The sequence below is a fragment of the Rhinatrema bivittatum genome, chromosome 10 (assembly GCF_901001135.1).
Source record: "Rhinatrema bivittatum chromosome 10, aRhiBiv1.1, whole genome shotgun sequence".
Classification (NCBI taxonomy): domain Eukaryota; kingdom Metazoa; phylum Chordata; class Amphibia; order Gymnophiona; family Rhinatrematidae; genus Rhinatrema; species Rhinatrema bivittatum.
Genome location: NC_042624.1, coordinates 17723325 through 17749425, shown reverse-complemented (window position 1 = coordinate 17749425; position 26101 = coordinate 17723325). Strand labels below are relative to the sequence as shown.

General features: G+C 47.8%; 1 protein-coding gene across 1 annotated transcript in view; it reads left to right on the top strand.

The window, feature by feature from the left end:
- NUF2 (NUF2 component of NDC80 kinetochore complex) overlaps positions 1 to 26101 on the top strand; it is a 231761-nt gene that overhangs the window by 167781 nt on the left and 37879 nt on the right. Inside the window, exon 11 of the mRNA XM_029618644.1 lies at positions 18615 to 18755. Coding sequence (XP_029474504.1) covers positions 18615 to 18755 — 141 coding nt within the window. The remainder of the gene's footprint in view (positions 1 to 18614; positions 18756 to 26101) is intronic.

Sequence of the window (26101 nt, the reverse complement as noted above, 5' to 3'; positions counted from 1 at the left end):
GTCCTCAGGCCAGGAACCAGTCCTTTCGGACCAAGCAGCACAAAAGGGGAGCCGGCTCGGGTTCAGGGCCCTGCCGCGCCTCCCAATGAGAATCAGCCCATCCATCGGGGGGACGGAGCCATAGGGGGCAGGTTAACCCTCTTCCACCCCAGATGGGTCGAGATTACGTCGGACCAGTGGGTCCTCGCCATCATCCGAGAGGGGTATTATCTGGACTTCCATTATATCCCTCCGGACAGGTTTGTGGAATCCCCGTGTCGAATACACAAGAAGGCAGCATTGGAAGCTACCCTGGCGAGGCTCCTGTCTTTGAAAGCCATAATCCCAGTACCTGCATTGGAAATGGATTCTGGGCATTATTCCATTTATTTCATGGTACCCAAGAAAGAGGGCACTTTCCGGCCCGTATTGGACCTCAAGTCAGTCAACCAATACTTAAGGGTCCCGAGGTTTCGCATGGAAACTCTGCGCTCAGTCAAGACCGCAGTACAGCCAGGGGAATTCCTCACGGCTTTAGACTTGTCGGAAGCATACCTGCATATCCCGATCCATCGGGATCATCAGCGCTACCTACGCTTCAAGGTTCTGGGACGACACTTTCAATTCCGGGCTTTGCCCTTCGGGTTAGCCACGGCGCCGCGGACCTTCACCAAGGTGATCGTAGTGGTAGCAACGGTGCTCAGACGGGAAGGAATCCTTGTCCATCCTTACCTAGACGATTGGCTGATCAGGGCAAAATCACGAGAGGAGAGCCATCGGGCAACCAACAGAGAGTGATCGCCCTTCTGGAAAGCCTGGGATGGGTAGTCAACCTAAACAAGAGTTGCCTACAGCCTTCCCAATCACTGGAATACCTGGGAGTCCAGTTCGACACCCAGGCAGACAAAGTCAGTCTCACCGCCAAGAGAAGGTTAAAACTTCAGACGCGTCTAGGTCCTTGATGGGAGCTAGCCGGCCCATAGCTTGGGATTATCTGCAGGTTCTCAGCCTCATGGCATCCACCCTGGAAGTGGTACCCTGGGCAAGGGCCCATATGAGACCTCTACAAAGCTCCCTGCTCTCTCGCTGGAGCCCCCGCTTCCGGAATTACTCCGTGCATCTACCTCTACCAGCCAGAGTGCGGACCCAGTTACGGTGGTGGTTGCAGTCCAACCACACGAGCAGGGGGTCGAAGATGTCCTCCCCCACGTGGATTCTGCTCACCACAGATGCCAGCCTGAGCGGATGGGGAGCACACTGCGGAGAAATCACCGCCCAAGGGCGGTGGAACAGAGAAGAGTCATGGTGGAACATCAACCGTCTAGAAGCACGGGCAGTCCGGTTAGCCTGCCTGCAATTTGCTCACAGACTGCGGAACAGGGCAGGCAGAGTGATGTCCGACAACGTCACCACGGTGGCATACATCAATCGTCAGGGCGGAACCAGAAGCCGACAGGTGTCCCTAGAGATAGCCCCGCTGATGGCTTGGGCAGAGGCGAATCTCCTGGATATCTCCGCCGTCCACATTGCCGGAAGGGACAACACCACGGCAGACTTCCTCAGCAGAGAAAGCCTAAATCCGGGAGAATGGCAGCTGTCCCCCACAGCCTTCCAGATGATTGTGGATCAGTGGGGGACTGCGGACATGGACCTACTAGCGGACAAGTCCAATGCTCAAGTACCCCAATACTTCAGCCGCAAGCAAGATCCGTTCTCTCACGGGATCGACACCCTGGTTCAACCATGGCCTCCAGGGACACTGCTATACGCCTTTCCGCTGTGGCCCCTGCTGGGCGCCCTTATACACAAGATTCAGAAGCACAAGGGCCTAGTTCTTCTAGTGGCACCAGACTGGCCAAGAAGACCCTGGTACGCGGACATGAGAAGACTACTGGCAGGGGAGCCCCTTCCCCTGCCTCCTCTCGGGGACCTGCTACGTCAGGGTCCCATCCTCCACGAGGATCCAGCTCAATTCTCTCTTACGGTCTGGCCATTGAGAGGGCTAGACTGAAGAAAAGAGGTTACTCGGAGCTGGTGATAGATACTCTCCTCCGAGCTCGCAAGTTTTCCACATCCCTTACCTACGTAAGAATCTGGAGAGTATTTGCAGCTTGGTGCGACACTCATGGCACCAACCCACATGCGACCACAATCCCTATTGTTCTGGATTTCCTGCAGGATGGGCTTCAGAAGGGTCTCTCCCTCAGCTCCATCAAGGTTCAGGTGGCTGCGTTGTCTTGCTACGGTCCCAGGAGGGACGGCAAGACCATTGCCACGCACTCAGATGTTTCCCGCTTCCTGAAAGGAGTCAAGCACATCCGTCTGCCACTGAAGTGGCCAGTGCCTCTGTGGAACCTCAACATAGTTTTGGATTTCCTCGCGGGATCCATCTTCAGACCCCTCCGGGGCCTGTTTCTCCGTTTTCTAACTTTGAAGATGGTGTTCTTGCTGGCTGTGTGTTCCGCACGCCGCATTTCGGAACTACAAGCATTGTCCTGCCGTGATCCCTTTCTTCGAATCACTCCAGAGGCTATCCATCTTCGCACGGTTCCATCCTTCTTGCCTAAGGTAGTCTCAAAATTTCATCTCAACCAGACCATATCCTTGCCAACCACGGCGGGTCTGAAGAAATCAGAAGAAGGGCGTTTGCTACGCCATCTCGACATCGGCAGATTGCTGCCCAGATAACTGGAAATGACAGAAGCCGTACGAAAGACGGACCATCTGTTCGTCCTGCACAGCGGGAAGAAACAAGGAGAAGCGGCCTCTCGGCCCACCATCGCCCGCTGGATTAAAGAAGTTATCAGAGCGGCCTACGTAGAGGCCGGGAAGTCACCGCCTCTACAACTCATGGCTCATTCTACCAGAGCCCAAGCAGCATCTTGGGCAGAATCTAGGATGCTGTCGCCTGCAGAAATATGTAAAGCGGTGACATGGTCCTCCCTCCATACCTTCTCCAGGTTTTACCGTCTGGATGTCCAGGCCAGGGAGGACACAGCATTTGCGAAGGCAGTCCTACGCGGTCCTCAGGCAGCCTCCCGCCCAGTCTGGGAGTAGCTTTTGTACATCCCACTTGTTCTGAGTCCATCTGGCTACATGCCAGGAAATGTTGAGATTACTTACCTGATAATCTCCTTTTCCTTAGTGTAGACAGATGGACTCAGCATCCCGCCCGGCTGCCGGTATACAAGGGTTTCACCGATTCAAGGTAAGCCATGTCATTTTCTTACATAAGAGCGTCCACTCTACCAGGTGTCGACGCCTTCCGGTTGGAATTGCTGGCGGTCTCCAGCTACTATCAATCGGTCAAGGGAATCCTGTTTCACTAATTCATTGATCGTCAGTACACATATATCCATAACAGCTTTTGCAAGGAAGATTACTGAGTTGCTTCACTTCCTGTGGGGGTATATGTACCCGTGCTGACGTCAGATCCGTCTCCAACTGCTAGCACGAGCACACTATACCCACTTGTTCCGAGTCCATCTGTCTACACTAAGGAAAAGGAGATTATCAGGTAAGTAATCTCAACATTTCCTTACAGAAACAAGCGACAAGCTTTACTGGGCCATTTGGTCTCCACAGTTCATGTTACTCCTATGGCAAGACTCGCCATGAGAGTTACCCAATGGACTTTAAGATCACAATGGATCCAAGCCATTCAACCATTACATTATCCAATTCAAGTGACCCAACAACTAAGATCATCTCTACTTTGGTGGACAAACAGGGACAACTTGTGCAAAGGCCTACCTTTTCAGCAACCAGTCCCACAGATAACTTTAACTACAGATGCATCCACCTTGGGTTGGGGAGCCCACATAGACAGTCTCCAAACACAAGGGACTTGGACAGCCTCGAAGCAACATTTCAAATCAATTTCCTGGAGCTTCGAGCTATACGTTATGCGCTGCATGCGTTCAAGGACTGCCTTTCACACAAGACTGTTCTACTTCAAACGGACAACACAGTAGCCATGTGGTACATCAACAAACAAGGAGGTACGGGCTCGTATCTCCTTTGTCAAGAAGCGGCACAGATTTGGGACTGGGACCTATCACACTCAATGTTCCTTCGGGCCACTTATCTTGCAGGCATTCACAATGTAGTGGCAGATAGACTCAGTCGGCAGTTCCAGCCACACGAATGGTCCCTGGATCCCTCAGTAGCGACCAGGATCTTTCAACGTTGGGGGCAACCAACAATGGATCTCTTTGCGTCACATCTGAATCACAAAGTGGACAAATTCTGTTCTCTACACAAACAAAACAACCAGCCAGCCAAGAACGCCTTTGCTCGCCCTTGGAACTCAGGCCACTATACGCGTAGCTTCCGATACCGCTTATAACCAAAACTCTAGTGAAGCTTCAACAAGACAAGGGGTCCATGATACTCATAGCCCCATATTGGCCTCGACAAGTTTGGTTTCCCACACTTCTAGACCTCTCAGTCAAGGATCCAATTCGACTGGGAGTAGCTCCCACTCTTATAACTCAGGATCACGGTCGGTTGCGCTATCCCAACCTTCAATCCCTGTCCCTGACAGCATGGATGTTAAAAGCTTGATCTTACAACCCCTCAATCTTTCAACCAATGTATCTCAAGTACTCATAGCTTCACGTAAACCTTCCACACGCAAGAACTATTCTTCAAAATGGAAAAGATTTACTTTGTGGTGCAGGCAAAAAGATATTGATCCTTTCGCTTGCCCCACTACCTTTCTACTAGACTACTTGTATCACCTTTCAGAATCTGGTCTCCAGACTTCTTCTGTAAGGGTACATTTAAGTGCAATCTCAGCTTACCATAATAAGATGGGAGATGCACTTATTTCCACACAACCTCTCGTAAGTAGATTTATGAGAGGTTTAAACCATCTTAAACCACCATTTCGACCACCAGTCACAGAATGGGATCTGAATTTGGTATTAACAAGGCTCATGCGTTCTCCTTTCGAACCCATAGATTCATCTGATTTTAAATTTCTCACATGGAAGACTATCTTCCTCAAAGCCATCACATCAGCTAGAAGGGTTAGTGAGTTACAAGCACTTGTCACGGACGCACCCTATACAAAGTTCCTACATGACAGAGTGGTTCTCCGTACGCATCCAAAATTCCTTCCCAAAATAGTTACGGAATTCCACTTGAACCAATCCATACTTTTACCCACATTCTTTCCAAGGCCTCATTCCCATCCAGGAGACACAGCCTTACATACCTTGGACTGTAAGTGTGCACTAGCATTTTATATAAACCGCACTGCGGTCCACAGAAAATCCACACAACTGTTTGTATCTTATGATCCAAACAAACCAGGAAAAGCAGTGGGTAAACATACTCTATCCAATTGGCTAGCAGATTGCATACAGTTTTGCTACGAGAAAGCAGGCCTTCCTCTCCAAGGGCGAGTAAAGGCACATTCAGTGAGAGCAATGTCAACCTCAGTTGCACACTATCGTTCAGTGCCAATCCTTGACATATGTAAAGCAGCAACATGGAGTTCTCTTCACCCTTTTGCAGCTCATTACTGTTTGGACAAGCAAGGACGACAAGATTCAGCCTATGGACAATCTGTCTTAAAGAACTTGTTTCCAGTATAATCCCAACTCCTTCTACAACCAACCTACTATGATCTTCGGCTGACTCATGTTCAACAACAATACATCACTGTTGCTTCACTGCGAAGTGACTCAGCCTCTAGCTTGCTAATCACCCATATGTGAGGACAAGCATCCTGCTTGTCCTGGGATAAAGCAAAATTGCTTACCGGTGTTATCCCAGGACAGCAGGATGTGGTCCTCACAGAACCCACCCGCCACCCCGTGGAGTTGGGGTGGCGGGTGGGTTCTTGTTGTGGGAAAAGTCTGTTAGTGAACCCTTGGCCCGGCTGACTGGAGAGAGGACTCCAGTTGGTGGAAAAGGAGCCGGGAGGCGGAACGGAACTGGCGTGAAGGAGGAAGTGTTCACCCTGGAAACTCGAGACCCCCCCCAGGAGGAGCCCGTAGGGGTCCGGGTCGCTGGGACTTAGGAGACCGAGGTGAGCAGCTGGGGAACCCTAGAGACCTGGTGCCCCAAAGGCTAGAACCTGCTTCGCTCTCCTGGGTGGAATTATTCAAGGGGATTCACGCCTTTGTCAAGATGCAGTCTGATCCCAGAACGGACCCAAATGTACCAGATGACCCTGCCCCTGGACCCTCAAGGCCTAGGCACGGCCACCCGCCACCCGGAAGCTCCACTTATGGGGATTCAAATTGCTCTGAGGAAGAAGGCGAGCTCCCCGAGGAGGGAGAACTTCCCTCGGGGATAGAGCCGTATCGAACTATGAGACGCTTCTTTCTTAAGGAGGATCTCCCTGACCTGGTCTCTCAATGCCTGTCGGAGCTGGCTATCCCGGGCCAAGGTACCCCAGGGGAACCTAGAATGAACCCCCTGCTAGAGGGCCTTCGTCAAACGGCTCACCATTTTCCCCTCCTTCAAGCAGCACAGCAGCTAATCGATCTGGATCGAATGCGCCGGAGGCCTCATTCAAAGGGGGTCGGGCCTTGTCTAGCATGTACTCCCTGGACCCGGCAAACAAGGAGCTGCTGGCGTGCCCCAAGGTAGACGCCATAGTTTGCGCAATTGTAAAGCGCACCACCATTCCAATGGAGGGAGGGGCGGCCCTCAAGGATGCGCATGACCGGCGCCTAGACGCCATTCTGAAACAAGCCTTTGAGGTGGCAGCCATGTCCCTACGAATCGCGACCTGCTGCACCGTAGTGATGCGTTCCTGTTTATCATAAGCCAGGAACAACACCCCGGGAGAAGAAATGGAATCAGCTCTCTTGTTCCTCACTGATGCTGCCTCCAACCTAGTCCGTACGGCAGCCAAGGGAGTGTCATCCTCAGTGGCAGCCAGGAGACAGCTCTGGCTACGAAATTGGTCGGCCAACTCCTCCTCCAAGACGAGCCTTACAAGAATGCCCTTTAAGGGATCCCTCCTGTTCGGCAGCGACCTCGAGAAACTGGCTAACAAATGGGGCACCTCTCCATTACGCTGTCTACCGGAAGACAAGTCAAGGAGGAACCAGCGCCCTTTTCCTAGGCCATCCAGAGGTTGAAGCTCTCAACGCTTCAACCCTTACAGGACTAGCTACCAAGCACCTCGTTCTCAGACCAGGATCCAGTCCTTTCGGACTAGGCACAACAAGAGGGGAACCGGCTCGAGTTCGGGTCCCGGCCGCACCCCACAATGAGAATCAGCCGACCCATCTGGGGGAAGAAGCCATCGGGGGCAGGCTAACCCTATTCTACCACAGATGGGTCGAGATTACTTCGGACCAATGGGTCCTCGGCATCATCCGAGAAAGGTATTACCTGGACTTCCTTCGTCTCCCTCCGGACAAGTTTGTGGAATCTCCTTGTCCACCCCTCAAGAGGGCGGCACTGGAAGCTACCTTGTGGAGGCTCCTGTCCCTAAAAGCCATAATCCCAGTGCCTGCATAGGAGATACATTCTTGGCATTACTCCATTTATTTCATCGTACCCAAGAAGGGGAGCACCTTCAGACCCGTCCTGGACCTCAAGTCAGTCAACCGGCACTGAAGGGTCCCAGGATTTTGCACTTCGGACTGTGCGGTCAGTCCGAAGTGCAATACAGCCAGGGGGAGTATCTCACATCCCTGGATCTGTCAGAGGCTTACTTGCATATCCCAATCCATTGGGATCACCAGTGCTACTTCGCTTCAAAGTCCTGAAACAGCACTATCAGTTCCGGGCTTTACCCTTCGGGTTAGCCACCGTGCCGCGGACCTTTACCAAGGTAATAGTAGTGGTGGCGGCGTCACTCAGGAAGGAAGGAATTCTCGTCCATCCCTACCTAGACGATTGGCTGATCAGAGCAAAATCACCGGAGGAGAGCCACCGGGCAACCAACAGAGTTATATCTCTTCTGGAAAGCCTAGGATGGGTAGTCAACACAAACAAGAGTTCCCTACAGCCTTCGCAGTCGCTGGAATACCTAGGAGTCCGATTCGACACCCAGGAAGACAAGGTCAGCCTGACCTCCAAGAGGAAATCAAAACTCCGGAATCATTTGCAGAATCTACTGAGCACCACCCGGCCCACAGCTTGGGATTACCTACAGGTCCTCGGCCTAATGGCCTCCACTCTGGAAGTGGTACCATGGGCACGGGCTCATATGAGACCGTTACAATGCCCCCTCCTATCTCGGTGGAGCCCACGATTACAGAACTACACCATGCATCTACCTCTACCGGCCAGAGTTTGGAATCAGTTACGGTGGTGGCTGCAGCCCGGCCACATGAGCCGGGGGTCAAGGATGTCCTCCCCAACCTGGACCCTGCTCACTACAGATGCCAGCCTGAGCGGCTGGGGAGCACACTGCGAAGAGCTAACCGCCCAGGGGAGGTGGAACAGAGAAGAGTCGGGGTGGAACATCAACCGACTAGAGGCACGGGCAGTCAGGTTAGCCTGCTTGCAATTTGCCCACAGACTCCGAAACAGAGCAGTCAGAGTGATGTCGGACAACACCACCACGGTGGCATGCATCAACCGACAGGGCGGAACCAGAAGCCGACAGGTATCCTTAGAAATAGCCCCCCTGATGGCTTGGGCGGAAGCAAATCTCCAGGACATCTCCGCCGTCCACATTGCCGGGAAGGACAACGCCACGGCAGACTTCCTCAGCAGAGAAAGCCTAAACCCAGGGGAATGGCAGTTGTCACCCACGGCCTTCCAGATGATTGTGGATCAGTGGGGGACCCCGGACATGGACCTACTAGCGGACAGGTCCAACGCTAAAGTACCCAGATACTTCAGTCGCAGGCGAGATCCTCTATCCCACGGGATCGACGCCCTGGTGCAGCCATGGCCTCCGGGGATCCTGCTGTATGCTTTCCCCCCATGGCCCCTGCTGGGTGCCATTATACACAAGATTCAGCGGCACAGAGGCCTAGTTCTTCTGGTGGCCCTGATTGGCCAAGAAGATCCTGGTACGCAGACATGAGAAGACTACTGGCGGGGGATCCTCCACCCCTGCCCCCTCACAGAGACCTGCTGCGACAAGGTCCCATCCTCCACGAGAATCCAGCTCAATTCTCTCTTACGGTCTGGCCATTGAGAGGGCTAGACTGAAGAAAAGGGGATACTCGGGGCCGGTAATAGATACACTCCTCCGAGCACGCAAGTTCTCCACATCACTAGCTTATATAAGGATCTGGAGAGTATTTGAAGCCTGGTGCGAAACTCGCAGCACCAATCCACATGCCGCTAAAATCCCTATCATTATGGATTTCCTGCAAGATGGACTTCAGAAGGGTCTGTCCCTCAGTTCAATCAAGGTTCAGGTGGCAGCGCTATCCTGCTACGGCCCCAGGAGTGCCGGCAATAGCATTGCCACACACCCGGACGTTTCACGTTTCCTGAAAGGAGTCAAACACATTCGCCCGCCACTGAAGTGGCCAGTGCCCCTGTGGAACCTCAACCTGGTCTTGGACTTCCTAGCGGGACCCGCCTTCAGACCCCTCCGAGGCCTGTTCCTCCGTTTGTTAACCTTGAAGATGGTGTTCTTGCTGGCCGTATGCTCAGCACGCCGCATCTCCGAGCTACAAGCGCTGTCCTGCCGCGATCCGTTTCTCAGAATCACTCCAGGGGCTATCCATCTTCGCACGGTTCCTTCTTTCTTACCCAAAGTAGTCTCACACTTCCACCTCAACCAAACCATATCCTTGCCAACCACGGAAGGTTTGAAGAAGCCAGAAGGTCGAAGACTGCGCCATCTTGACATCGGTAGGTTGCTGTCCAGATACCTGGAAATGTCGGAAGCAGTACGAAAGACGGACCACCTGTTCGTCCTTCACAGTGGGAAGAAGCAAGGAGAAGCGGCCTCACGGGCGACTATTGCTCGCTGGATCAAAGAAGTTATCAAGGCGGCCTACGTAGATGCGGGTAAACCACCACCTCTACGGGTCAAGGCTCACTCTACCAGGGCCCAAGCGGCCTCCTGGGCAGAAACTAGGATGCTGTCGCCGGCAGAGATATGTAAAGCGGCAACGTGGTCCTCCCTCTTTACCTTCTCCAGATTCTACCGTCTGGACGTCCAGGCCAGGGAGAACACAGCATTTGCGAGGGCAAACCTAAACGGACCTCGGGCAGCCTCCCCCCAGTCCGGGAGTAGCTTTTGTACATCCCATTTGTAATGAGTCCATCTGCTACACGCTAGGAAATGTGGAGATTACTTACCTGATAATCTCGTTTTCCTTAGTGTATGCAGATGGACTCAGCATCCCGCCCAGCTGCCGGTATACATGGGGATTCACCGACTCATGGTAAGCCATGTTTTCCTATATAGGGCATCCACCCTGCCGGGCATCGACGCATTCCGGTTGAGAACACTGGCGGTCTCCAGCTACTATCAATCGGTCAGGGTAATCATGTTCATTTAATCGATCGGTCAGTCACACATATAGCCATAAAGCTTTTGCAAGGAAGATTACTGAGTTGCTGCACTTCCTGAGGGGGTATATGTACCCGTGCTGACGTCAGATCCATCTCCAACTGCTAGCACGAGCACGCTATACCCATTTGTAATGAGTCCATCTGCATACACTAAGGAAAACGAGATTATCAGGTAAGTAATCTCTACATTGCAATGGAGAAGGTACAGAGATGGGCTACCAAAATGATAAGGGGAATGTCATTGGTGCCCACATGTACCACAATAGCCTGCTTCTCCCCAGCACTGTCTAAAATCCTATCTAGGTGATGAGTGAGGTCTGCCACCTTTGCACCAGGTAGGCATGTTACCAGGCAATCTTCATGCCCACCATCCACCCGGCTGCCAACATTCCAAACAGTCTAACTTCAGTTAGTCAGCCAGAGTGACTCACTGCTCTCTTGATTATCAAATGTTGGTACCTAATCAAACCAAATCACTCTACCTTAACACCTTTCCAAGGTGAGTAACTGAACTGAACTTTTCAACCTTTTTACTTAGGTATACACTGCTCCTAGCTTATTTCTAGCTTCTGGCTTCTTTTTTTTTTTTTTTAAATACAAACACTCAGTTCTGCTTACTAGTTGCCTTACAGACTTTTAAAAATAAACACACTAACTACTGCTTACTAGCTGCCTTACTGACTGACCATTTAAAAATACAGTCTAACTAGTTTATTTGCTGCCTTACTGACTATTAAAAGCACAAACACACTAAATAATATTCCCAAATAGTTAACTTTGCCCCAATACTTTTGAAAAAGACAATGTCCCAAGTAAAAACTTACTGATTCCTTTCAGCCACAAGCAAGGTGATCATCTCCTCTCGGTGCTCCCACTAGAATGTGTGCATGTGTTTTTTGGTGGCACTTGGGGGTGCCTAATTTTTGTGTGCTTGAAATTTTTGAGTGCAAGCTGGTTGGACACACGGAATGGCGCCAGTGAGCAAAAAACCTAAGTGCCTTTCTCTCTGTGTTGTGTGGCATATTTGGGCAACTCAGCCTGGAGTGACCTCTAACATGTCAGCGCTGCTTATACAGGTTCAAGGTATATTGTCTTCCTCTGATTTCGCTAGGCCTGGGTCTTCCCAGCCTGATGAGGGTCTGGCTAAGGATTTGCTGGAGGTGTGCTGGATTTTGGAGCTTCCTTGACTGGTTCCTCCACAAGAGATGGCAGCTCCCTGGACCACGCTCCAGTTCCTCCTGGGTTTGGCCTGGATCCTTCTTCCTTTCCTTAAGCAGAGTTTTTTTCAACGATTGCTACCCAGTCTTTTGCATAGAGTGTCACATGTATGATGTTTTACCCGCCAGTGAGAAGTGGTACTGCATCCGATGCAAAGAGCTCCTGTCTCTCAGAGAGCGAGTCTGATCTCTGGAGGCTAGAGTGGCAGACCTGGAGGAGCTGAGGCAGATAAAGAGGTATATAGATGAGACCTTCAGGCACACAGTAGCCATGTCCCAACTTCAGACTGGCAGGCCTGGCGCTGCCCTGGTGTAAGAAGGTCTCATCGGAGAGCATCAACCTGGTGCAGCAGAAAAGGATCCTGTAGCAAGGACCTGCTCTCCAGGTGATGCATTGTCCTTTCGCACCGAGGATGTGTCTCCCAAGGCTACTGCCCAGGAGGGAAGGGTTAGGTTGGCCATCATAGTTGGTGATTCGATTATTAGGAATGTAGTCAGCCGGGTGGATGGTGGGCGTGAAGATTGCCTGGTAACATGCCTACCTCGTGCGAAGGTGGCGGACCTCACCCGTCACCTAGATAGGATTTTAGACAGTGCTGGGGAGGAGGCGGCTATTGTGGTACATTTGGGCACCAACGACAAAGGAAAATGTGAGGGAGAGGTTCTGGAAGCCAAATTTAGGCTCTTAGGTAGAAAGCTTAAATCCAGAACCTCCAGGGTAGCATTCTCTGAAATGCTCCCTGTTCCAGGAGGAAGTCCTCAGAGGCAGGCAGAGCTCCGGAGTCTCAATGCGTGGATGAGACGATGGTGCAAGGAAGAGGGATTTGGTTTTATAAGGGACTGGGGAAGCTTTTGGGGAAGGGGGAGTCTTTTCCAAAGAGATGGGCTCCACCTTAACCAGAGAGGAATCAGACTGTTGGTGCTAACCTTTAAAAAGGAGATAGAGCAGCTTTTAAACTAGAACAAAGGGGAAACCGACAGTCGCTCAGCAGTGCATGGTTTGGAGGGAGGTACCGCATTTTTCGCACTATAAGACACACCTGACCATTGGACGCACCTAGGATTTAGAAGAGAAAATTAAGAAAAAGAAATTCTGTCCCCATGATGGGCTCTGTACGGAGCTCCACCCTGGTGGCCATCCGTGGGATATTTTTTTTATTTTGTTTTTTATAGTAAGGCAGAGAACATCCACACAGGTACTCACACTCACTGGTTTTCTGTCCCTCACATACATACATAGGCTCTTTCACACTCACTAGTTCTCTCCCCCACTCAACTCACTGGCTCTTCCTCACATACACACATACCCACAGACAATCACACACTCAGACTCTCTCCCTCATACACAGCTATTTTAAACTTTCATGACTGTTATTTTAAACTTTCTTGACTGCTCCAAAGTTCAATAATAAATAGTCAGGGCTATATTACATTGATTAGGAGAGCAGTTGCTCCTAATATTTCAACAGGTAGCCACTTAATCAGCACAGGCAGAATTCTATTTGCTGGTCTGTGTCATGTGTCCTCCATCCCAGGCAGTATACCACCCCCATGACTCTCCAATACATCCAAATCACAAGGAGTGAAGTTCTTACTTTGTACTGCAAGTGAGGTCCTCCGGCAGAGCCTAAGCTCCCCGCCGGTTCCAGGGTGCATCTCACTGCAAGATCGGCGTGGCGCAGGTCAGTCATCTCCTGTTTGAACTGCGCAGGCTATGGAGGCCCCTCCAGTTCAGACGGCTGGCATTTGATCTGCGCCGTGCCGGCCTTCGCAGTGGGATGCGCACCGGAACAGCAGACCGGCAGGGAGCTCAAGTTCTGCCGGCAGAATACGACACACCCGTGCCATCATGCTGATTGGGCGGAGTTGGGAGGAGGCGGGGGACGGCGCGCGAGAGGGAGAGATGCTACATTTGCTCCATAAGGTGCACCCACATTTCCCCCCATTTTTTGGGGGAAAAAAGTATGTCTTATGGAGTGAAAAATACGGTATCTTCAAAGGATACTATTGATGCATTAGAATTAAGTTCTATTGATAGAAAAGTAGTCCAAGTGCCTGTAATTAGAAACTCACCTGAGCTAAAAAAAATTCCAATTTATCCCTATCAATTAAAAAGAAGGAAAATGCAAACTAGAAACACACTTTGAAATGTTTGTATGCTAATGCCAGAAGTCTAAGAAGTAAGATGGGAAAATTAGAATGTAAAGCAGTGAATGATGACATAGACTTAATTGGCATCTGAGACATGGTAGGAGGAGGATAAGCAATGGGATAGTGCATTACCGGGGTACAAATTATATCACAATGACAGAGAGGAGCATCTGGGAGGCGGGGTAGCACTTTATGTCCGGGTTTGCATAGAGTCCAACAGGATAAAGATCCTTCATGATACTAAATGCACAAACGAATCTTTATGGGTAGAAATCACTTGTGTGTTGGGGAAGAGTACAGTAATAGGAGTATCTACCGTCCACCTGGCCAAGATGGTGAGACAGACATTGAAATGCTAAGAGAAATTAGGGAAGCTAACCAAATTGGTACTGCAGTAATAACGAGAGATTTCAAGTACCCCAATATTGACTGGGTAAATGTAACATTGGAGCATTCTAGAGAAATAAAGTTCCTGGATGGAATAAATGACAGTTTTATGGAGAATTGGTTCAGGAACAGACGAGAGAGGGAGCAATTTTAGATCTAATTCTCAGTGGAGCAATGATTTGGAGAGAGAAGTAATGGTGTTGGAGCCACTTGGCAATAGGGATAATATTATGATCAAATTTGAATTAATGATTGGAAAGGGGACAATAGGCAAATCCACAGCCCTAGTGCTAAGCTTTCAAAAGGGAAACTGATAAAATGAGAGAAATAGAAAAAAACTGAAAGGAGCAGCTACAAAGGTAAAAAGTGTGCAAGAGGAGTGGACATTGTTAAAAAAAAAAAAAAGTACCATCCTAGAAGCACAGTCCAGATGAATTCCACACGTTAAGAAAGGTGAAAGTAAGGCAAAACGATTACCGGCATGGTTAACAGGTGAAGTGAAAGAGGCTATTTTAGCCAAAAGATCTTCATTCAAAAATTGGAAGAAGGATCCAACAGAAGAAAAAAGGGAAAGCATAAGCGTTTGCAAGTTAAATGTAAGACATTGATAAGACAGACTAAGAGAATTTGAAAAGAAGTTGGCTGAGAGGCAAAAACTCACAGTAAAAACATTTTTAAATATATCCGAAGCAGAAAGCCTGCGAGGGACTCATTTGGACCGTTAGATGATCGAGGGGTTAAAGGGGCTCTTAGAAAAGATAAGGCCATCGCGGAAAGATTAAACAATTTCTTTGCTTCGGTGTTTACTGAAGAGGATGTTGGGGAGATACCCGTTCCGGAGAAGGTTTTCATGGGTAACGATTCAGATGGACTGAACCAAATCACGGTAAACCTAGAAGATGTGGTAGGCCTGATTGACAAACTGAAGAATAGTAATTAAGCCGTATTTATTATTGTTTAATGTAAAAAGCCCCGGCCAAACAAGCCTCGGGTGAGTTGCCGTTATTTGTAAACCGGATTGATTTGTATCTAATACAGGAATTTCGGTATAGAAAAATTTAAAATAAATAAATAAATAAATCACCTAGACCGGGTGGTATACACTCCAGGGTTCTGAAGGAACTCAAAAATGAAACTTCAGATTTATTTGTAAAAATTTGTAACCTAATGTAACCCCAATATTTAAAAAGGGCTTCAAGGGCGATCCAGGAAACTACAGACCAGTTAGCCTGACTTCAGTGCCAGGAAAAATTGTGGAAAGTGTTCTAAAGATCAAAATCACAGAACATATAGAAAGGCATGGTTTATTGGAACAAAGTCAGCATGGCTTTACCCAAGTCAAGTCTTGCCTCACAAATCTGCTTCACTTTTTTGAAGGGGTTAATAAACACGTAGATAAAGGTGAACTGGTAATGTATTTGGATTTTCAGAACGCATTTGACAAAGTTCCTTATGAGAGGCTTCTAAGAAAAGTAAAGAGTCATGGGATAGTGTTATGACTATGGCTGCTGTGCAGCCTCCTCACCTCCAGAGGCCCCTCATGAGCATGCTCTCTTGGCTGGCCCACTTTGTCCTACCTGTCTGCTCCATGTCCCGAACTTCCTATTTAACCCCGCCTAGCTCAATCCTCAGTGCTTCGGCATCAAGTTCCCTTGGGCTCCCTGCTTTAGCCTCCTGTTACCTTCTGTGCGCCTCCGGGCTTCTCGCTACCTGTCTTGCTCCGTGGCCTTGGGCCCCTGCTCTTCTTGACCTTTAGCCTTCTGCTTTGCCTGCTTCATTGTTCCCCTCAGTTCCTGATTCCTTACCTGTTGCCGTCCTATTTCCCCCTGCTTCCTTGCCTCGCTGCCTTCGGGCTTTTGTGTTTTATGTTCAGTGTAAGTCTTGTCTTGGTTTGTCTAGTCCAGTCATTGTCTGTCTTGCTCTCCCTGGTTCTCTCTTTTCAGCTCACACTTACCTACATTCAGTCTCACACTTACCTACACGCTATCCTGATTCCACCCATACCTGCACTCAGTTCCGGTGTTCAGAACACGCTTACCTGCACCACGTGTACCCTCATGCTGTTCCAGTGTTTCCCGAAACTCATCCTTACCCCCACGCACCTTGTTCCAGAGACTCCTTCTCAGTCAGCACCCAGCTCCAGAGACTCCTCTCCAGCCATTATCAGAGATTCTGCTGTGTCTCCTGTTCTCCCTATCCTGAGTCACCTCTGTAGGTGGTGTTCACCACACCTGGCTAACACCCATCCGTAACAGATGGCAATGTCCTTTCGTGGATTACAAACTGGTTAAAAGACAGGAAACAGAGTTGGATTAAATGGACAATTTTCTCAGTGGTAGGTGGTGGGCAGTGGAGTGCCTCAGGGATCTGTACTGGGACCTGTGCTTTTCAATATATTTATAAATGATCTGGAAAGGAATACGAGGAGTGAGGAAATCAAATTTGCAGATATTACAAAATTATTCCGAGTAATTAAATCACAAGCGGATTGTGATAAATTGCAGAAGGATCTTGTGAGACCGGAAAATTAGCCATCCAAATGGCAGATGAAATTTAATGTGGATAATTGCAAGGTGATGCATATAGGGAAAAATAACACGATATTAGGTTCCATATTAGGAGCTACCACCCAGGAAAGAGATCTAGGCGTCATGTGGATAATACATTGAAATCGTCGGCTCTGTGTGCTGCGGGAGTCAAAAAAGCAAACTGTTAGGAATTATTAGAAAGGGAATGGTGAATAAAACGGAAAATGTCATAATGCCTCTGTATCGCTCCATGGTGAGACCGCACCTTGAATACTGTGTAGTTCTGGTCACCGCATCTCAAAAAAAAATATAGTTGCGATGGAGAAGATACAGAGAAGGAAATCCACAGTGATAAAGGGGATGGAACAGTTCCCCTATGAGGAATGACTAAAGAGGTTAGGACTGTTCAGCTTGGAGAAGAGACGGCTGAGGGGGGGGGGGGATATGATAGAGGTGTTTAAAATCATGAGAGGTCTAGAATGGGTAGATGTGAATCGTTTATTTACTCTTTCGGATAATAGAAGGACTAGGGGGCACTCTATGAAATTAGCATGTAGCACATTTCAAACTAATCGGAGAAAGTTTTTTTCACTCAGCCCACAAACTCTGGAATTTTTTGCCAGGGGATGTGGGTTAGTGCAGTTAATGTAGCTGGGTTTAAAAAAGTTTTGGATAAGTTCTTGGAGGAGAAGTCCATTGCCTGCTATTAATCAAGTTGACTTAGAAAATATTACTAGCATCAGTAGCATGGGATAGACTTAGTTTTTGTGCACTTGCCAGTTACGTATAGCCTGGATTGGCCACTGTTGGAAACAGGATGCTAGGCTTGATGGAGCCTTGGTCTGACCCAGTATGGCACGTTCTTATGCCATCCTTCCTTCAGGCGCAGTCCTCAGCTTTGACCAATTCTGTTAAGTCAGAACCTCAACTTGTGGCCCCTTCCTCTTCCTGTCCTGGGTTTAAGCAAATGTTTTAAAGTTATATACCAATGGTATCTCACTCCGGAAAAACTGCATCAGCGATATCCTAGTGTGGAGTATAAATGCTGGAGAGGGTACCTTTTTTCATATATGGTGGGAATGTGGGGTAATCATTAGTTTCTGGAAGGCTATTGCTTCATTAATCACCAATATTACAAAAGAATCAGTGATATTGGATCTTAAAATGATGTTACTTAATATTCCCAATGATAATTACCCTAGAACCACCCAATTATTAGTGCAGAAAATGTATTTAGCTGAAAGATGTAAAATTGCATTCTGTTGGGAAAAAAAACTATTGCTCCTTCAATAGCATCTGTAGTTCAACATTTAGAAAGTGTGTGTAGGTTGGAAAAATTAACAGCTATATTAAGAATCATTAAATACATCCCCCATATCAATTCAAATTTCTTTAATGTGGAAATCCAGTCCAGATAACATGTATCTTCTCCGAGACAGTATGACTTTGATTAGTGCCTTTATTTATATGGTTGCTGTGTTAGGTTTTCTTTAATCTAGTGTCTGCTCTATATGTATCTATTTTGGATTTGGAAGTTAACACCCTTTTGTTGATGCTGCTTTTAGTTTACTTGTCAATTCTTTAAATTACACGATCTGGTATTATTGTTTTGCTCAAGTGGGTTGCTGTGGTGGGGTTTGAAGGTTCATTGTTGGGGTGGTGGTATTTTTACAAGGATTTTAAGGTTTATCTGGAATTTTGTTTATCACTTTGTTGCTTTAAACTACGACTTCAGCGATCCTGATTTATTTGTATTGTTAATAAGGATGCAATAATTTTTGGTTTAAAAGAATTCCTATTGTGCTTCCTGATCCATGTGTAGAAACACTTAACAATGTTAACCATGAAACATACTTAACTATCTATGCTAAGTTTTGTTCTTATTTTATAGCAAGAAGTAACAGAGAGATATGAAAATTATCAAGACAAAATTGCCTTTGGGAATCGTTGGCAGTTGGAGGTTCAGTCAGCCTCCAAAAAGTTACAAAGTATTGAAGCAATCCTGGAAAAAAATAAACTTATTTTGGCAGAGGTCTGTATCTGGTAAATGTTTCTCTTTCTCTGTGTGATTATAAGAATGCATATTTGAAAATGTAGTACTCCGCATAATTTCCATGCCTGAGGCCAGTGGTTGTAAGGTGCCTAGGCTTTTCTGCTTTTGCCAGCCATCCCCAGAGGACTACAATGATGGACTGCCTAGTGCCTGCCCTATACACACTGCTGTAAATCTGTGAGCCTCAACTAGTTCATGCCAAATGTTCTTGGAGGAGAAGTCCATTACCTGCTATTAAGTTCACTTAGAGAATAGCCACTGCCATTAGCAATGGTTACATGGAATAGACTTAGTTTTTGGGTACTTGCCAGGTTCTTATGGCCTGGATTGGCCACTGTTGGAAACAGGATGCTGGGCTTGATGGACCCTTGGTCTGACCCAGTATGGCATTTTCTTATGTTCTTATGTTCTTAATACTATTTTGTATTTGGTCTTCCTCCTTGTCTTTTCCCCATGATCTGTTCAATACTTAAACATTTATCAGTAAATTAAAAGGGGAATTTTTTTTGTTTTTTTTACTGTGCTAGTGGGCAACATTCAGATAATACCATTTCCTAGCATGTAGCAGATGGACTCAAAACAAGTGGGTATAGTGTGCTCGTGCTAGCAGTTGGAGACGGATCTGACATCAGCACGGGTACATATACCCCCGCAGGAAGTGCAGCAATTCAGTAATTTCCGTCTCCAAAGCAGTTTGGAGCTACCTCACGCTCGCTGAGCGTGTTTCCAAATTCTAAACGACTAAATTCATAGAAGAATCCTACCTGAAGACGAGCCCCGCACTCCTGATGTGATACCAGTCGGTCCCTCCCCCAGTTGAGTTTCCCGAGGCGATTTCCGTGGTCCCTTGGAGGTAAGAGCCTCGGTCCGGTGGCCGACTCGCGGCAGGGACCTAGCCCCCGAGTGAGATGGGCTCGGGCACAGCATAGAGGCAGCCTCAGTCCCGGCGTGGACTTGGCCCCCGAGCGAGACGAGTTTGGGCGAGGCCTAGAGGCAGCGGGTGCACTTCCTTGAGCGCGGCGGTGACGGTACTCACCCTCTCCCCCTGCAGCCGGAGACCGCCCGGGTCACAACCGGGAAGCGCCGAAGACAAGGTAAGGCGTACATCTTTACTTGTTGGTCTCCGAGGAAGCAAGGATTAGCGGAGTCTGCCTGTGTGGCAATCCGCCACGGAGGTTGCCATTTTGCCTGCCTGGTTTGTCACCGCGCAATAGGCGCCTGTTGCTACGTGCACGTTGATAGGCGCTCGTTGCTAAGCGCACATTGATAGGTGCACGTTGATAGGCGCCCGTGGCTAAGCGCACGTTGATAGGCGCCCGTGGCTAAGCGCACGTTGATAGGCGCCCGCTGATAGGCGCACGTTCATAGGCGCCTGTTGCTAAGCGCACGTTGATTGATAGGCGCACGCTGATAAGCGCATGTTGGTAAGCGCGCGTTCATAGGCGCCCGCTGATAAGCGCATATTATGAAGCGCAGCCTCCAGCCGAGTTAACAGACGAGATGGAGCGTAAGAGAAGCCCATGCGTCAGCAGAGCCGGCACCTCCAGAGTCAGGCATAAGCCTCTGCTCGGCATGCAACCTCAGAGCCACACAGGGCGAGGAAGCAGACTCCCTATGTGCCCAATGTGAAGAGGCCCTGGGAGTGCAAGGCCAGGACCGGTCGCAGCCCAGCGTACTTGCCAGTTCCTCAGGGAACACCCCGGACCTAGCAGGCAGCGGTGAGCAGCCGGGGAATCCGAGAGACCTGGTGCCCCTCAGACCAGATCCTGCTTCGCTCTCCTGGGTGGAATTATTCAAGGGGATTCATGCCTTTGTCACAATGCAGGCTGCTCCCCGAATGGGTCCATACGTACCGGATGACCCGGCCCCTGGACCCTCAAGGCCTAGGCACGGCCACTCGCCACCCAGAACCCCCACTTATGGGGATTCAGATTGCCCTGAGGAAGACGACGAGCCCCCCGAGGAGGGAGAACTTCCCTCGGGGATTGAGCCATATCGGACCATGAGGCGTTTCTTTCTGAAAGAGGATCTCCCAGGCCTGATCTCTCAATGCCTGTCGGAACTGGCTATCCCGAGCCAGGGCACCCCAGGGGAACCTAGAATGAACCCCCTGTTAGAGGGCCTGCGCCAAACGACTTACCATTTTCCCCTCCTACAAGCAGCACAGCAGCTAATCGATCTGGAATGGAATGCGCCGGAGGCCTCATTCAAAGGGGGTCGGGCCTTGTTTGGCATGTACCCTTTAGACCCGGCAACCAAGGAAAAGCTGGCGTGCCCCCAGGTAGACGCCATAGCGCAATTGTGAAGCGCAACACCATTCCGGTGGAAGGGGGGACGGCCTTCAAGGATACACATGACCGGCGCATGGACGCCATTCTGAAACAAGCCTTTGAGGTGGCAGCCATGTCCCTACGAATTGCGACCTGCTGCACCGTGGTGACGCGTTCCTGTTTATCACAGGCTAGGAACAACACCCCGGGAGAAGAGATGGAATCAGCTCTCTCGTTCCTCACTGACGCAGCCTCCGACCTAGTCCGTAATGCAGCCAAGGGAGTGTCATCCTCAGTGGCAGCCAGGAGACAGCTCTGGCTACGAAATTGGTCGGCCGACTCCTCCTCCAAGACGCGCCTTACAAGAATGCCCTTTAAGGGATCCCTCCTGTTTGGCAGCGATCTCGAGAAACTGGGTACATCTCACTTGTGGGGATTGGCCTCCTGAATGCAGAGGAAGGAGAAATTACTACTTATCTGATAATTTTCTTTCCTCTAATCAAGGCAGACCAATCCCCGACCTACCCTCGGCTGCCAATTTTTGCCTTTTTGTTTGCTCTTTAGGTGCAGATGTTGCAGAGAGTTCCTGCTATTCATTGGAAGGACTAGTAAGTGTCTTAAAGGGTCCCTCAGTTTAGTGAATGTTAATTCCTTTGTCTGAGCTCTGTGTTTCCTGTTGGTTGGAAACATGAGTGGTTGAGTGTTAATTGTCACATTCGATTATATTCAGTTTGTCCACAGTTTGGCATTTTCAGAGAAAATTGGCAGACTGATGCTAGGATAACGCTATATGTCTGTGACGTCAGCTTTTATTCTTATCTGCTAATAGAGGTGCACAACTCATTTGTGAGGATTGGCCTAACTTCATTAGAGGAAAGTAATGTAGAGTAGTAATTTCTTTTTCCAAACAGCAGTTGATTTGTATGTTAATTTGTATTCTGCTATGAACTGTGGAATATGGGGAAAATAGTTTTTAAATAAATAAATAGTCCTTCCCTGTCTCTGGGAAGAAAAATGTGGTCTTTATGGCCTTGGACTTCAAGGGATGAAGGCCTTACTTCCAGTGACTCCATGTCCTTACTTCTCCTTACTTCCAGTATTTCATGTCTTCCCTGCACATGACCTGTTCTACAGGTCTTAGGCTCCAGGGCAAGGAACCTGAAAGAAGTACCTTGGGTGCAGACTCACATTTGTCATTCAATTCACTGTTCTCTCAGGTTGATATCCAGTAGTCCAATGCCACAAGGCATGATGACTTTGATTAGCAGTCAATCAAATTTAATTTATTTAATCAAACATATTCTGTATCTTTCATATTTTTACATTCAGTGCCAATAAATACTAAAGGCTACTTTCCCTGTCTTTTGGGAGGTTAGAAGGAGCCTGAGCAGATGGCTTTTATAGTTGTCTCCTGCAGAAAAAGGATTTGCAGTTTCCTCCATGATTTTGCACCGAAGGCGTGAACTTAGGAGGAGAAATATGATCCAGGTCAGCTGAAGTGAAGCAGGATCCTAGTAGAGAATCAGTGGGTTCATTTCTAAGGCAACGACCAGATCTAGCTGTCTAATGCTCCAGAAATCCTGGATTCTTGCTGAGGAGAAAGAAGCCCAGATGGTGGCAGTCATTGTAATGCCACTAGCTGATGTGAACAAGCTGAGGGAATCTAGTAGACCACAGGTACCCTGTTCAGTCAGCTTTGGTCTGGGATGGAGTTTCCTTGCAATAACTACCAGTAGTTCACATGTTCAACAAAGTCATCATACAGACATGTTTTGAGCTGATGCTTGAGACCCTGAAGATTAAGCACTGGCATAGGTAGCCTCTACCCTACTAGCCAATACATGTGGATTTTAGATCAGCCTGGTGAAGCTTCAATACTAGCAAGTTCTTCAACCCAAAAAAGGAAAGCAGGAGCCCAAGGATTTGGATATCCTTAATGGGGTCTTGCTGCAACTGCAAGCAGGGGTTTTCCTTCCCCCTGTTCCATGGTCAGAGGATTCTTCTAGGTTGTAAAAGAGAATGGAAGGTATCTTCTAGGGTTTACAGCCTTGGCTGTTGAGAGAACCAGACTATATAATGTGGATATTTAGTATTAGGGGTTATAGCCTTCAGTGGTGTGAAAAAGGATCACTAGTGGACTGGAATTAGTTTGGAAGCTCTGTGTTAAATTTACAGAGGAATCAATATTTCCCTTTGTTCTGCTGATGGAGATTTGGATGAAGACATATCTTGCAGAGGGTAGAGACTGGCTTGATGCCAGTCATGGAAGCTGTCTCGCTACTCTTGGATGTGATACTTTCTTCTAGGGATTTATTTATTTATTTATTTGCAGTTTTTATATACCGACATTTGTTTAGTAACCTCACATTGGTTCACAATTAACAGAAACATTGCAGCTGTGCCAACTAGAATGAACATGTGCAACAGTGCTTTACAATAAACAATAAACATTTATAATAAACAATAAACATTTACAATAAACATTTACAATAAACTTGTTAATGAACATATGCAATAGTGCTTTAAAATAAGCTTGTTAAGCGGGGGGGGGGGGGGGAGAGAACAGTGGAACAATGAAAGGGAAAAATAAAATAGTGGTACAAAGCAAATTATCTCACTGAATTTATAAGTCTATAAATAAATAGAATGAAATTATAAGTCTATAAATAAATAGAATGAATTTTATAAAACACAATTGGAAAAGAGAAAAGCTGGGTATGAGAGAAAGAAATGGGATAGAAGTCTTATATACAATTGATATACAATCGATATGAATAATTGCCAACAAAGTTAGGTGTGGTGAGAGAGAGAAAAAGAGGATGTATATTTAAGTAAATTAGTGGGCAAGGCTGTAGGAGTAAGGGAGAGAGGAGAGCGTAAGGGTTAAGTATAAGCATGTAGGAAAAGCCATGTTTTCAGTTTTTGCTTAAATTTTATTGGGCATGTTTCTTGCCGTAACTCCAGTGTCATATTGTTCCAACAGTTCGGTCCGGCTATGGTTATCGCACGCTTCCTAGTTGACTCAAGTGGTGGTTTTATGTGTAGGGATGTGTAGGGTGGCTGCATGTTGTGTTCTAGGGGTTCTGGAGTGTTTGTGGAAGTAAAGTTCATTATTGAACCATGTCATGTTTTCATTGTGTAGGGTCTTGTGTATTAGAGATAAGGTTTTGAACATGATTCTCTGCGCAATGAGGAGCCAGTGCAGATCTCTGAGTATGGGAGTAATATGTTCCGATTTTCTGGTGTTGGTGAGAATGCGTGCTGCTGCATTCTGAAGCATTTGTAGTGGTAGAATGGTAGTTTTGGGTAGGCCTAGGAGAAGGGCATTACAATAATCAACTTTCGAAAAAATGAGGGATTGCAGTACAGTACAGAAATCATGTTGGTAGAGTAATGGTCTTAATTTTTTTTAGAGTGTGTAGTTTGAAGAACCCATCTTTAATAATGTTGTTGATATGTTTTTTAAAATTAAGGTGGTTGTCTAATGTGACTCCAAGGTTTTAACAGTGTTAGTGATGTCAGGAGAAGTTGAGTGATGTGTGAGTGGCAGCAATTGTGTTTTTGTGATTCTGTGGAGAAATGACCATAAGTTCTGTTTTATCGGGGTTAATGGCCAGATTGATGCTATTAAGGAGGTTACTAATGGCGGTGAGGGCAGTATCCCATGTTTTAAGGGCATCATTAAGGGAGTCAGTGATGGGGATAACAATTTGTACGTCATCCGCATAGATGAAGTACAAAAGGCCAAGTTCTGTCAGTAGGTGACAAAGATGGAGGATATAAATATTAAAGAGAGTAGAGGAGAGGGCACATCCTTGTGGTACTCCGTGATTTATATTGTATGGTTGCGATTCATGGTTTTCAAAATTGACTTTATATTGCCATCCTTGTCCGGCTATGGTTATCGCATAGGGAGTCAATAATGCAACTATTCCACTATGGAAGGTCTACTAAACTTTGAATCTGAGTTCAGTTCTAAAGGGATCTGGCCTCCCATCTTCTGAAGCCTTACAAGGCATCTCTTTGAGTCTTGTTGTTAAAGTCAGTCTCTTTGGTGGCCTTTGGTAATTTTATCGGAATAAGTATCTGAGCCTAATGCTATCCCCTTTCTAAGAGTAGTGCTTCATTTCTCATGACAATGAGAAAGTAGAGCAATGTAGGCCAGGACAAGGATGGTCATTCTCACGTCTGTTGTAGGTGGTGTTTGTAGGTGACAAATTTCTTCTTGGATAGGTCTTTGATGTGCACAGTGGTTTCTAAGGCTTCTATATTTAAGGGGCCAAGAGAGCATCTGCTACAAAGGCTGTAGAGCTGATGTTGGCCAGTGTTTTGCTGATAAGTGCTTGAGGGGCTCTTCCTTAACCATTTCTTACACTAATTTCCTCACAAAACAGAGGCATTTACTCACAAGTATTTCCTGATTCCAAAAGAAAGCAGGATGATTACATCCCATTCAAGACCTAAGGGCCTTTAACAAATTCATGAAAAGAAAAAAAGTTCAAGATGGTTTCAGGAAATATCTCAGATTCATAGAGAGTGTTGCAAAGGTGGACCCTTGGACCGAAACAAGGTTGACGCTACCTGCTGGGAGAAGCCCTGTCCTTGTTGACTGACTGAGCTGACCAATGCAGAGTCCCAATAGGACCTTCACCAATACCATGAGCCCTTGGGTACCGGGGCCAGCTGGACTTAGGTGCAGGTCTCCGAAGATAAACAACTCCACGAAGGCCGAAAGGCACGAACTGAGTCAAGGTTCCTAGGGATGGAGCAAGTAGCGATCCACGAAGTATAGAAGGCGTAACAGGAGTTGAGGCAGGCGGCAATCCAACGAAGTCCAGGAAGCATACCAAGATTTGGGGCAGGAGACAATCCAACAAAGTCCAGGTCAAGGCCAGAGAAGCAATCCAGTAGAGGACAGAGACACGGAATCAGGCAACTAGCTACTCACAAGGAGCTTGACCTGTTGCTGAGGCAAAGTACTACAGGCAGGAATGGGCTTAAGTAGTCTGGAGGACTGACGTCATCAGAGGGAGCTGTGGGAACTTTCCTGCCGTG